At 39.6% G+C, this 15,276-nt stretch overlaps 1 protein-coding gene across 1 annotated transcript in view; it reads right to left on the reverse strand.

The window, feature by feature from the left end:
• LOC138981382 (uncharacterized) overlaps window positions 1-15,276 on the reverse strand; it is a 101,498-nt gene that overhangs the window by 2,911 nt on the left and 83,311 nt on the right. Inside the window, exon 16 of the mRNA XM_070354282.1 lies at window positions 1-2,842. This exon is cut by the window's left edge and continues 2,911 nt beyond it. Within this exon, the coding sequence (XP_070210383.1) occupies window positions 2,775-2,842 (68 nt within the window). The 3' untranslated portion in view covers window positions 1-2,774. The remainder of the gene's footprint in view (window positions 2,843-15,276) is intronic.

Consider the following 15,276-nt stretch of genomic DNA (forward strand, 5'->3'; position numbering starts at 1 on the left):
GGAGGGGTTGGAATACCGAGATGAACCTACAGAACTGTGCATCCTCAAACCTGACATATTCATCCCAACTCATTTAATGAACTCAAAAACACAGAAAGTTGCTTTCACACGCAATCTTTGATTGCCAGTGGTTACCAAACCGGGACCCGTGTGGTTATCAGCACGGGACCCGTGTTTCAAAGCATGGCTCCCTGGGTTGATTGTGCACTTGTTTTATCACTACCAAAATGATGACAAAAACGATGTTTGATGGTTTGTTGACAGACCAGCTTTTTTGTCGGTCCTCGGGGGGCATATCGACTTTTGTTTCATATTTATTGACCGCGGCCTTCGGCCTTGGTCAATAAATATGAAACAAAAGACGATATGCTCCCCCTCGGACAGACAAAAAAGCTGGTCTGTCAACAACCCATCAAACATCTTGTAATGTCCACATTACCCAAAAAAACAACAGTTGCTTCCCTTCAGCTACTAACCTAGATTGGTGTACATGTTCAAAACAAAATAGGTTTTGAATGTGTTTCATGTATATCGGCTTTGGTTGATCCCAAGTGCGTAAACTTACCACCTACCGGTATTATTTCATACTGCGACGCTCTGATATGCTGAAGAAAAAAATCCCAGTGTTCAAAAATGTATTAACCAATTTTCACAAAAATCAGTGCGGTAGTTTCTGAGAAATGCTTTGAACAGACACACACAGAGACACGTTCCTCCAATCTCGTTAAATCGTACAGATTTTGGTATCACAACTCTTCTGTTCGCAATAACAAAAGACAACAACAACAACCGCCCCCCCCCCCCCACCACCATGGGTCCTACCCAATCTTCGCTTCCCCTCAATCAACAGAAAATCAAACACATAAAATAGTCCAATGCATATTACAGCAACAAATTCAACAAATATAACGCGACCGGTATCACAATCAAATTAGATTAGAACAAGATTCAAGATCTAAAAAATAAAAGCTTCATATTTAACATGGGACTCACCATACATCACGAAAAAAACACAAATTTGCGTATGCCTGCGCATGTTGAAAGGCCTCGTTACCAACTGTATTTCAACTCATAATCATTAAAATAAAACCCAAAAAACACACCTTCAACATGACAAATATCCCTCACCGCAGACATGGAATGGCAGTCAAGAAATGTTAAAGAAGATAAATTATACAAAGGAAGGTAAAATAATGGTAGCCTCCATGTCATGATACTAGTGGTGCCGTTTTATTTCACAGTTAAAGGCACAGTAAGCCTCCCGTAAACCATCACAGATACGGTCGACGTCAGGCTTTTACACACAGTACAAGCACCCTTTTATTTAAACACTCACCGATTGAGAACATCCTAGGTGCCCTCCGTAAAGAGCGAACAATTTTCAAAGACTTTATTTTTGCGTGGTTTATCTTACCCCTGAGCCATCGTGAACCCGTGTGATCCAGTTTCCCCTTTTCACAATGTAGTCGTCAGTTAGTTATTTGAATGCGACTCGATGTGAGCTTATTTACAATTGCACGTTTTCATGCACGAAACAAACGGCTGTGGTTCACAAGAACTCTAGCGATGGCTTTTGACTGTTGAGAGGAACGGCGATATGCACTGATAAACCGTCGTCTGCTACGACCCTTGCGTGACCCTGCTTCCGGGCTTTCCTTTTTTCAAACTTTCACAACTTGGAATTGTACTGATCTTGTCTTGATGAAAAAATAATTCTTTTATGATTAAAGAATGTTTGTGTAACAAGCTGTCAATTTATTATTTAGATTTTAAAAGTTAGGTCTGGCGCAAAAACGCACAACGTACGGTCCAAAAACATTTTGATAATCATCGATTCACGGCTATTGCCAGTTTACATCGATAGAATGAGACCCGAAGGGAAGTAACTCATGTTTGACCTGAGTTCAGGATGGGTCCAAAAAGTGTTCGAGACAATCTGCAAAATTAATTCTTTAAAAATTGCTCGCTCTTTACGTAGGGCACCTAGGATGTTCCCGTTTGGTGAGCGTTCAAATGGAAGGGTGTTTGTACTGTTTGTAAAAGCCTGACAGTATCTGTGATGGTTTACGGGAGGCTTACTGTCCGGGCGTGATTTCCGGTATCATAACAGCCGTCCAGCACCAAAACGAGGCGCCATTGTTGTTGAAGACCAAGTCCACGAAAATAAATTCTTTGAAAATTTCTCACGCTCGACAGAAAGCAGCCAGGATGTTCCCGTTCGGCGAGCGTTCAAATGGAAGTATGCTTGTACTGTATGTAGACGCTCGGGGAGCTCTGTGATGGTTTACGGGAGGCTTATTGTGCCTTTAATGATCAGAATTGCTTTAAAATTAACGTTACATACAGTGCTGGAAGGTTTCTTATTAATGCGCCTGTGTGTGTGTGTGTGTGTGTGTGTGTGTGTGTGTGTGTGTGTGTGTGTGTGTGTGTGTGTGTGTGTGTGTGTATGCGTGTCTGAATATTTGGGCATATTTCCTTATCATGTTCTATCTGTTCGTGCACCCTCCTCCCCTCACCTCCACTCTACCGGTCTGTTGGTATCTGTGCACTCTATCCTCCTCCCTTCCGCCATATCATCACATGCCCTCTCTTTCCCCCAACCCCCATTCCCTCCTCTCTCGAAAATCAATTTAATTGCCCGGGTCCCTTCAACGTTTTATTTGTTGTTGCTTTCACCAATAGCACAATATACTTATGCGTGAATTATTGCTACAAAGATGAATTAGATGTTGTGTAGGAATGCCACATGCGCAGTAAAAGATGGCCCCTCCACTTTAAGAAGACAACCAACGTCCTGTCATCAGTGATGCCAGTAGAACCACTAGGGACGTCACTGCTGCCGCTGAAAAAACACCAAACACGATGCTTAGTGATTGACACGAGTACAACAAACATACATTGTGCTGGGGTCCTGATTTGGCCTATATGGTCCGCTGGACCCAAAAAGCAACAAACATCAAATCAAATGCATTGTGCTATACTCACAACAAACATACACCGTGCTATACTCACGACAAACATCAAACACGATGTTTAGTGATTGACACGAGCACAACAAACATACACCGTGCGATGCACACAACAAACATACACCGTGCTATACACACGACAAACAAACACCGTGCTATACACACGACAAACATACACCGTGCTATACACACAACAAACATACACCGTGCTATACACACGACAAACATACACCGTGCTATACACACGACAAACATACACCGTGCTATACACACGACAAACATACACCGTGCTATACACACAACAAACATACACCGTGCGATGCACACAACAAACATACACCGTGCTATACACACGACAAACAAACACCGTGCTATACATGCACAAGACAAACACCAAAGACGATGTTTAGTGATTGGCACGAGCACAAAAAACATACACCGTGCTATACATGCACAAGACAAACACCAAAGACGATGTTTAGTGATTGGCACGAGCACAAAAAACATACACCGTGCTATACTCACGCAAGAAAAACACCAAACACGATTATTAGTGATTTACACGAACGATTATTAGTGATTTACACGAACGATTATTAGTGATTTACATAAGCACAACAAACATGAAACCCAAGAATAAATCTCAGGCATGGGAATTGTCCGCCGAATTTTTTTTTTTGTTCCGCCGAAAATGCAAAAGTGTCCGCCGAAAAAATAAAGGGGGGAGGCACACAAAAAAAGCACCGGTTACTTTGGCCTTTGCAGAAAAGCCCGCGAAAACTTTCCGTACTTTGTTCACGCACTGCTACCGCCCGCCTCAGTTATTGAACTTTTATGTTTGAAAGTAAACCAGATTGCACAGATTGTGTTACAAGTTACATTTTCCTGTTTGTCTCAACAGATCAATTTTTGTACAAATTTAAACCATATAATACATGTATATATATTTTTTCTTCAAAAAAGCAAAAATTGGTACATTTTTGTACTAAAAACTCTGATTCTAAAAACATAATTTAATGCAAACTTGGAGCTCAGATGACACCAGATTGCACCATCTGGGTTCTTTGGAGAAATTTTTTTCCGGGGGGGCATGCCCCCGGACCCCCCTAGTAAGGCTAGGCGCTTCGCGCCGTCGACTTGACGCTTCGCGCCTTCAGTTATAAATTTTCCGCTTTTTTTACAATGTTCAATTCCCATGCCTGCAAGATACTTATTACTTCAGTTCTACATCTTCTCATAACATTACTTCATAACTGATACACATTATTTTGAGCTTGTATGTCAAATGGTCTCAGTCTTATGCTCTTTTGATAATAACAAAATCCGAGTTCGTGGATCTGCTCAACAGTTCGAGGTTGGAAACTATGGCAATCCGAATGGTGCAAAAGTCCCTTTTAGCTCTTGATGTCTAAATAACACATTATTTAGCTAAATAACGCGTTATTTAGCTAAACAATGCTTTATTTAGCTATATCATGCATTATTTAGCTAAATAATGCATTGTTTAAATTAAACAATGCATTATTTACAGATACAGAAAAAAGAGAGCCCAGAGCACTAAATAATGCATTGTTTAGCATAAATAAGAGATTGTGTTTGTAAATAACTCATTATTTATAAATAATTACGCGTTTTCTCTAAACAATATATTATATGTAAATAAAGTGTTATTTAAATAAATAAAATATTATTTAGATAAATAAAATATTATTTATCTAAATAAAATATTATTTAGATAAATAAAATATTATATGTAAATAAAATATTATTTATCTAAATAAAATATTATTTATCTAAATAAAATATTATTTAGATAAATAATTTATTATTTAGATAAATAATTTATTATTTAGATAAATAATTTATTATTTAGATAAATAATTTATTATTTACTGTTTTTGCCTTGAAATAGTATTATTACACTAAATAATGCTTTATATAGCTATATAATAGGTTTCCGCTATATAATTCATGATTTGGTAAATAATACATTATATACCGTAAATAAAACATTATATACCGTAAACAATTCATTGTTTAGCGCATCGCGAAGCCGTTTTTTCTCTTGTTGTTTTTTTCCACGTGTTTCCGTGGATCCACGAGAGCTCTGTTGATTCTCAAACTGACCAATCAGACAACTAGCATCTGTACACTAATTAAAGTCCCATTGTTGAGTGTGACGAAAACTCGTGGTGACGATTTTAAAACATGTTGGGTCACGCATGGTCCAATCTTACATGGTCCAATCTTACATGGTCCAACCTTACATGGTCCAACCTTACATGGTCCAACCTTACATGGTCCAATCTTACATGGTCCAACCTTACATGGTCCAATCTTACATGGTCCAATCTTACATGGTCCAACCTTACATGGTTCAACCTTACATGGTCCAATCTTACATGGTCCAATCTTGCATGGTCCAATCTTACATGGTCCAATCTTACATGGTCCAACCTTACATGGTCCAACCTTACATGGTCCAATCTTACATGGTCCACCCTTACATGGTCCAATCTTACATGGTCCAATCTTACATGGTCCAATCTTGCATGGTCCAATCTTGCATGGTCCAACCTTACATGGTCCAATCTTACATGGTCCAACCTTACATGGTCCAACCTTACATGGTCCAATCTTACATGGTCCAATCTTACATGGTCCAACCTTACATGGTTCAACCTTACATGGTCCAATCTTACATGGTCCAATCTTGCATGGTCCAATCTTACATGGTCCAACCTTGCATGGTCCAACCTTGCATGGTCCAATCTTACATGGTCCAACCTTACATGGTCCAACCTTACATGGTCCAATCTTACATGGTCCAACCTTACATGGTCCAACCTTACATGGTCCAATCTTGCATGGACCAATCTTGCATGGTCCAATCTTGCATGGTCCAATCTTACATGGTCCAACCTTACATGGTCCAACCTTACATGGTCCAACCTTACATGGTCCAATCTTGCATGGTCCAATCTTACATGGTCCAACCTTGCATGGTCCAACCTTGCATGGTCCAATCTTACATGGTCCAACCTTACATGGTCCAACCTTACATGGTCCAACCTTACATGGTCCAATCTTACATGGTCCAACCTTACATGGTCCAACCTTGCATGGTCCAATCTTACATGGTCCAACCTTACATGGTCCAACCTTACATGGTCCAATCTTACATGGTCCAACCTTACATGGTCCAACCTTACATGGTCCAATCTTACATGGTCCAATCTTGCATGGTCCAATCTTACATGGTCCAACCTTGCATGGTCCAACCTTGCATGGTCCAATCTTACATGGTCCAATCTTACATGGTCCAACCTTACATGGTCCAACCTTACATGGTCTAACCTTACATGGTCCAATCTTACATGGTCCAACCTTACATGGTCCAACCTTGCATGGTCCAATCTTACATGGTCCAATCTTACATGGTCCAACCTTACATGGTCCAATCTTACACGGTCCAACCTTACATAGTCCAATCTTACATGGTCCAACCTTACATGGTCCAATCTTACATGGTCCAATCTTGCATGGTCCAATCTTGCATGGTCCAACCTTACATGGTCCAACCTTGCATGGTCCAACCTTACATGGTCCAACCTTACATGGTCCAATCTTACATGGTCCAACCTTACATGGTCCAACCTTACATGGTCCAACCTTACATGGTCCAATCTTACATGGTCCAACCTTACATGGTTCAACCTTACATGGTTCAACCTTACATGGTCCAATCTTGCATGGTCCAATCTTACATGGTCCAACCTTGCATGGTCCAACCTTACATGGTCCAACCTTACATGGTCCAATCTTACATGGTCCAACCTTACATGGTCCAACCTTACATGGTCCAATCTTACATGGTGCAATCTTGCATGGTCCAATCTTGCATGGTCCAACCTTGCATGGTCCAATCTTACATGGTCCAACCTTACATGGTCCAACCTTACATGGTCCAATCTTACATGGTCCAACCTTGCATGGTCCAATCTTACATGGTCCAATAATATATATGGACCATGTAAGATTGGACCATGTAAGGTTGGACCATGTAAGATTGGACCATGTAAGGTTGGACCATGCACGATTGGACCATGTAAGGTTGGACCATGTAAGATTGGACCATGCAAGGTTGGACCATGTAAGGTTGGACCATGTAAGATTGGACCATGCAGGGTTGGACCATGCAAGGTTGGACCATGTAAGATTGGACCATGCAAGATTGGACCATGTAAGATTGGACCATGTAAGGTTGAACCATGTAAGGTTGGACCATGTAAGATTGGACCATGTAAGATTGGACCATGTAAGGTTGGACCATGTAAGATTGGACCATGTAAGGTTGGACCATGTAAGGTTGGACCATGTAAGGTTGGACCATGCAAGGTTGGACCATGTAAGATTGGACCATGTAAGGTTGGACCATGTAAGGTTGGACCATGCAAGGTTGGACCATGTAAGATTGGACCATGCAAGATTGGACCATGCAAGATTGGACCATGTAAGATTGGACCATGTAAGGTTGGACCATGTAAGGTTGGACCATGTAAGATTGGACCATGTAAGGTTGGACCATGTAAGGTTGGACCATGTAAGGTTGGACCATGTAAGATTGGACCATGTAAGATTGGACCATGCAAGGTTGGACCATGTACGGTTGGACCATGTAAGGTTGGACCATGTAAGATTGGACCATGCAAGATTGGACCATGTAAGATTGGACCATGTAAGGTTGGACCATGTAAGGTTGGACCATGTAAGGTTGGACCATGTAAGATTGGACCATGCAAGGTTGCACCATGCAAGATTGGACCATGCAAGATTGGACCATGTAAGATTGGACCATGTAAGGTTGGACCATGTAAGGTTGGACCATGTAAGGTTGGACCATGTAAGGTTGGACCATGTAAGATTGGACCATGCAAGGTTGGACCATGTAAGATTGGACCATGCAAGATTGGACCATGTAAGATTGGACCATGTAAGGTTGAACCATGTAAGGTTGGACCATGTAAGATTGGACCATGTAAGATTGGACCATGTAAGGTTGGACCATGTAAGGTTGGACCATGTAAGATTGGACCATGTAAAGTTGGACCATGCAAGATTGGACCATGCAAGATTGGACCATGTAAGGTTGGACCATGTAAGGTTGGACCATGTAAGATTGGACCATGTAAGGTTGGACCATGTAAGGTTGGACCATGTAAGGTTGGACCATGTAAGATTGGACCATGTAAGGTTGGACCATGTAAGATTGGACCATGTAAGGTTGGACCATGTAAGGTTGGACCATGTAAGGTTGGACCATGTAAGATTGGACCATGTAAGATTGGACCATGCAAGATTGGACCATGTAAGATTGGACCATGTAAGGTTGGACCATGTAAGGTTGGACCATGTAAGGTTGGACCATGTAAGGTTGGACCATGTAAGATTGGACCATGCAAGGTTGGACCATGCAAGGTTGGACCATGTAAGATTGGACCATGCAAGATTGGACCATGTAAGATTGGACCATGTAAGGTTGAACCATGTAAGGTTGGACCATGTAAGATGGGACCATGTAAGATTGGACCATGTAAGGTTGGACCATGTAAGGTTGGACCATGTAAGATTGGACCATGTAAGATTGGACCATGCGTGACCCAACATGTTTTAAAATCGTCACCACGAGTTTTCGTCACACTCAACAATGGGACTTTAATTAGTGTACAGATGCTAGTTGTCTGATTGGTCAGTTTGAGAATCAACAGAGCTCTCGTGGATCCACGGAAACACGTGGAAAAAAACAACAAGAGAAAAAACGGCTTCGCGATGCGCTAAACAATGAATTGTTTACGGTATATAATATTTTATTTACGGTATATAATGTATTATTTACCAAATCATGAATTATATAGCGGAAACCTATTATATAGCTATATAAAGCATTATTTAGTGTAATAATACTATTTCAAGGCAAAAACAGTAAATAATAAATTATTTATCTAAATAATAAATTATTTATCTAAATAATAAATTATTTATCTAAATAATAAATTATTTATCTAAATAATATTTTATTTAGATAAATAATATTTTATTTAGATAAATAATATTTTATTTACATATAATATTTTATTTATCTAAATAATATTTTATTTAGATAAATAATATTTTATTTATCTAAATAATATTTTATTTATTTAAATAACACTTTATTTACATATAATATATTGTTTAGAGAAAACGCGTAATTATTTATAAATAATGAGTTATTTACAAACACAATCTCTTATTTATGCTAAACAATGCATTATTTAGTGCTCTGGGCTCTCTTTTTTCTGTATCTGTAAATAATGCATTGTTTAATTTAAACAATGCATTATTTAGCTAAATAATGCATGATATAGCTAAATAAAGCATTGTTTAGCTAAATAACGCGTTATTTAGCTAAATAATGTGTTATTTAGACATCAAGAGCTAAAAGGGACTTTTGTATGGCAATCCGAATGGTGCAAATGTCCCTTTTAGCTCTTGATGTCTAAATAACACATTATTTAGCTAAATAACGCGTTATTTAGCTAAACAATGCTTTATTTAGCTATATCATGCATTATTTAGCTAAATAATGCATTGTTTAAATTAAACAATGCATTATTTACAGATACAGAAAAAAGAGAGCCCAAAGCACTAAATAATGCATTGTTTAGCATAAATAAGAGATTGTGTTTGTAAATAACTCATTATTTATAAATAATTACGCGTTTTCTCTAAACAATATATTATATGTAAATAAAGTGTTATTTAGATAAATAAAATATTATTTAGATAAATAAAATATTATTTAGATAAATAAAATATTATTTAGATAAATAAAATATTATTTATCTAAATAAAATATTATTTAGATAAATAAAATATTATTTAGATAAATAATTTATTATTTAGATAAATAATTTATTATTTAGATAAATAATTTATTATTTACTGTTTTTGCCTTGAAATAGTATTATTACGCTAAATAATGCTTTATATAGCTATATAATAGGTTTCCGCTATATAATTCATGATTTGGTAAATAATACATTATATACCGTAAATAAAATATTATATACCGTAAACAATTCATTGTTTAGCGCATCGCGAAGCCGTTTTTTCTCTTGTTGTTTTTTTCCACGTGTTTCCGTGGATCCGAGAGAGCGCTGTTGATTCTCCACTGTCTTGGCAAACCCAGTATCCGGTACTCCACATCCGGTTCCGCCAAGGGACTGGGTGGCCGAGTGGTAACGCACTTGCGCTCGGAAGCGAGAGGTTGCGTGTTCAGGCCTGGGTCAGGCCGCAATTTTCTCCCCCCTTTCCTAACCTAGATGGTGGGTTCAAGTGCTAGTCTTTCGGATGAGACGAAAAACCGAGGTCCCTTCGTGTACACTACATTGGGGTGTGCACGTTAAAGATCCCACGATTGACAAAAGGGTCTTTCCTGGCAAAATTGTATAGGCATAGATAAAAATGTCCATCAAATACCCGTGGGACTTGGAATAAAGTAAAAAAAAAAATTCCATCTTACACGGCATTAAGTCTCAGGAAACATGAATACACGCATGCAGGGAAAAAAATATATGGGTAGCGCCGTGTGAATGGCAGCTCGCTTTCCCCGGGGAGAAAGCAGCCCGAATTTCCATGAGGGTAACCTCACTGGACTGTAAATCTTATCCAATCCAATCCAATCCAATCCAATCCAAATGTAATCAAGATGGCTACACAAGCACAAGGGAACGTTCCCGCTGAATTGATCAGAACTCTAACTACAGCGGTTGTCCAGGAACTGGCACGGCAAAGGGTTCGTATTTTAAAGTTTTATGGGGGAACATCTTTTACATCTGGACATGGAGAATGAACGACTGCGAACTAAATTGCTGCTGTTGTACCATCAGTTGAAGTTAGCCACCTGACAAGAAGATGGTCGGAAGCGAAGCGGATGTAGCTTTAGTACGCCGAGACAGATGCTAGTTGTCTGATTGGTCAGTTTGAGAATCAACAGAGCTCTCGTGGATCCACGGAAACACGTGGTAAAAAACAACAAGAGAAATATCGGCTTCGATGCACTGCGCTAAACAATGAATATTGTTTACGGTAAATAATATTTTATTTACAGTAAATAATGTATTATTTACCAAATCATGAATTATATAGCGGAAACCTATTATATAGCTATATAAAGCATTATTTAGCGTAATAATACTATTTCAAGGCAAAAACAGTAAATAATAAATTATTTATCTAAATAATATTTTATTTATCTAAATAATATTTTATTTATCTAAATAATATTTTATTTATCTAAATAATATTTTATTTACATACAATATTTTATTTATCCAAATAATATTTTATTTATCTAAATAATATTTTATTTATTTAAATAATATTTTATTTATCTAAATAACACTTTATTTACATATAATATATTGTTTAGAGAAAACGCGTAATTATTTATAAATAATGAGTTATTTACAGACACAATCTATTATTTATGCTAAACAATGCATTGTTTAGTGCTTTGTGCTCTCTTTTTTCTGTATCTGTAAATAATGCATTGTTTAAGTTAAACAATGCATTATTTAGCTAAATAATGCATGATATAGTTAAATAAAGCATTGTTTAGCTAAATAACGCGTTATTTAGACATCAAGAGCTAGAAGGGACATTTGCACCATTCGGATTGCCATACATTTGCACCATTCGGATTGCCATAGGAAATTGAGCCGAAGCCAAACTTGCCCGATTTAAGTTCTCCAGATTGTTAACTTTGAGGTTATACGAAGGACCTAGTATGCCATAATTAACCTAAGACGATCAGTGACTTGAATACAGCAATTACAGGCAGGATCAGGGAATTTCTCATGGAGGAATGCGTTTATATCAGCGATGACTTTTGCTCGCAGTGCGCAAGTTTGACCTTATAGCGAAGGGGGTCATTTTTCCAGTCATTTGAGTTCAGGGAATGTTTTCATAGTTGTTTGTTCACGACCACTCAACACAGTTTCCTGTCTGAAGATAAAATGGTATGGCTTTCACCTTCTCTCCAAAATGTGTTACACATTATGGATAAGGATATGTTAAGGATAAGATTCATGTAGTCCTGTGAGGTTGCTCTCATGGAAATGCGGGCAACTTTCTCCCTGGGGAAAGCGAGCTGCCAAACAGTATACGGCACTACCCTTTCGAGATGATGGTCGTTGTGAATGTGTGTGTGTGCGTGTGTGTGTGTAGAGCGATTCAGAGAAACCTACTGGACCGATCTTCATGAAATTTGACATGAGACCTACTGGACCGATCTCCATGAAACTTGACATGAGAGTTATTGAGTATGGCATCCCAAGACGGTTTTTTATTTTTGTTCATAAAATGTCTTTGAAGACGTCATATGCGGGTTTTCGTGAAAGTTGAGGCGGCACTCTCACGCTCTCATTTTTTAACCACATTGGTTGACATTTTGGTCAAGTAATCTTCGACGAAGCCCGGACTTTGGTATTGCATTTCAGCTTGGAGGCTTAAAAATTAATTTATAAGTTTGCTCATTAAAGTTGTCATTAAATTATTTTTTTTCGTAAACCGATTTAAAATTGATTGCATCATATTCTTCATCAAATGCTGAATCTAAAAATATATTATGTAATGTTTACTCTTAAAATGTGATCAAAATTAACGAAAATAAATTATATAGTACTACAATCAGGGTCCCCACTGGTTTTTAGAAACAAAATTCCATGACTTTTCCATGACTTTCCATGAGCCTCAATAACATTTTCCATGACTAGATCCACAGGTCGCCATTTCCGAACACGCAAACTTTTTACGTCTTGTCACTGCCAGTTTTGACACTGGCTTGCTTTGCACTGAATTTGAGTCAGTTTCTACGCAGTGTCTCTTCGACAAGCAAGTCAAGCATTTGCTACGCAGTCAGATTATCAGTAATGTTTGCTGGTCCTGTCATTTCTCTAAACTGGACCAGCCACTGTTTGTATCCATCTGCACTTTCGTAAATTCCGTTTCGTAACCCTCACTGACTTGACGAACTGTCATTTTTTTCACCGCGATACACAGTTCATTGCGAAGATCTTCCTCGATAATTCGTTCCAATTCCGCATACTTTTTGTTGTCAAGAAACAACTCGAAAGAAAGTTTCAAACTCATCATCCTCCATCTTGCTTGTCGAAGCGCTAAAGTACTTTATCGATGCAAAAACAAAAGCAGAAAATTTCGACGAAACCGACTCAAATGCAGCGCAGACGACACGACGAGATAACGGAAGGAAGTGAGCCTCGCTTTGGCTCAAGTGCCGTTAAAAATACCGTTATTCTCGTATGCAAATACGAACGAGAAGTTGGTCATACGAACAAGCCTTGTGCTGGCGACGCAAATCGCTGCTGGCTGGCAAAGGGGGGGGGGGGGGGGGGGGGGGGGGGATGGCTGGGCAGCGAAAATCGCCGCTGGCGTGCTAAAGGTTAATTTTTCTTTCTTTCTTATTTTTTTAAATTCCATGACTTTCCATGACTTGAATTGAAATTCCATGACTTTCCAGGCCTGGAAAATTAAAAATCAAATTCCATGACTTTCCAGGTTTTCTATGACCTGTACGAACCCTGTACAATAATAATTTATGAAATCGATCCAAAAATGATTTCATCTTATTCTTTATCATTTCCTGATTCAAAAAACATATAGATATAATGTGTCCTAATCAAAACAAGCTCAGTAAGTGAAAAAGAATACAGAAAAGCGCGCTTTCCTGCTTAGCGCAATACGCTACCGCGCTATTCTGGCTAGTCAATTTCACTTTGTTTTGGACGTGAAAAATGAGCGATTTCCTTCTCGCGGGGATTGACGAAGCTGTATTTTCTTGGTGAAAAAATGCACTGCGTTCAGTTTCAGTCCGTGAGTAGGTAATGTAGTAATTTCGCCTTACGCAATTTTTTTTTCCTGCATGCGTGTATTCATGTTTCCAAGCTCTGAGACTTTCGCTGTGAACTTGGGTTCTTTATCGTGCGCATGCATGCACACGGGGGTGTTCGGACACCGAGGAGAGTCTGGACAAAGTTGACTCTGGGAAATAAATTCCTCGCCGATCGATCGAACCCACGCCGATAACGACAACTGAGACTGAGTTGCTTAGAGCGGTTTGCCCCGGATTGCTCGCAGTGCGCATGACAGAAAGCCGTTTCTTGGGGCAGTGCAGGCAAGCGCTCGCGAAGCACTCGGCGAGCAGCTTTGGAATATGCTCGCCCACCGCGCGCTTCGTAATCCAAGATGGCGTCGGTGTTTAAACTGCGATGCCGTGTAGCGTGTCGCGGTCTTCTCGGCGTGGTTTTCGACGTGACCCGAGGGATCCACCGCTTTTCAAGGATTAAGGACCATCCCAGCTAAATTTCCCATCATAACGACGTTCTGTCTGACGATTTCACTGACCGAATCGTCTGCTAACTTAAGAAGTACAACTTTTTTCATACACTCTTCAAAAAAAGTTAAGGATCACTTTTTTACAAGCACGCCACACAAAACAGGCAAGACCGAATTCTTTAATAATGACAAACAAAGCAAAGATCGAACGCGGCAGCGACAATTTAGCTAGAGTGTGTCAAACGTGACAACCCTCGAAAATGGAATTCACAACAATGTGAATCAGTGTCAATAACGCGTGTGCCCTCCGTTGTGTGCCATGCATTCAACACATCGTTGGCGCATGGAGTGGATCAGGTTGCATATGAATGCTATGGGAACTCCATTCCACTCCTGCTGGAGCCATTGCAGCAGTTGACCCAGATTGGCAAGAGGAGGATGATGTTGCTGTACCCGACGACAAAGCTCGTCCAACATGTGCTCTATGGGGTTCAGGTCCGGGCTGTTGGCTGGCCACAGCATCCTGTTGACCCTGGCCTGCTGGATGAAGGTGTTTACAGCTGCAGAGCGATGGGGAGGTGCGTTGTCATCCTGAAGAATCGCACGAGGGCCGATCGCTTGGAGGGCTGGAACGACCAGGGGTTGCAGGATCTCATTCTGGTAGCGGACACCGGTCAAGTTGCCCACTACATGGTACAGAGGTGTCCTTAGACGTGTGCTGATCCCTCCCCAGATCATCACAGAGCCTCCGCCAAAACGCTGTCGTTCCAGAACAGCGCTTTCTGCGAAGCGCTCTCCGCGACGCCTCCACACTCGGATGCGACCATCAGCAGGTTCCAAGCAAAAGCGGGATTCATCTGTAAACAACACCTGAGCCCACTGCTGACGTTGCCACCTCACATGTTGAGTG

The sequence above is a fragment of the Littorina saxatilis genome, linkage group LG12 (assembly GCF_037325665.1).
Source record: "Littorina saxatilis isolate snail1 linkage group LG12, US_GU_Lsax_2.0, whole genome shotgun sequence".
NCBI classification, from domain to species: Eukaryota; Metazoa; Mollusca; class Gastropoda; order Littorinimorpha; family Littorinidae; genus Littorina; species Littorina saxatilis.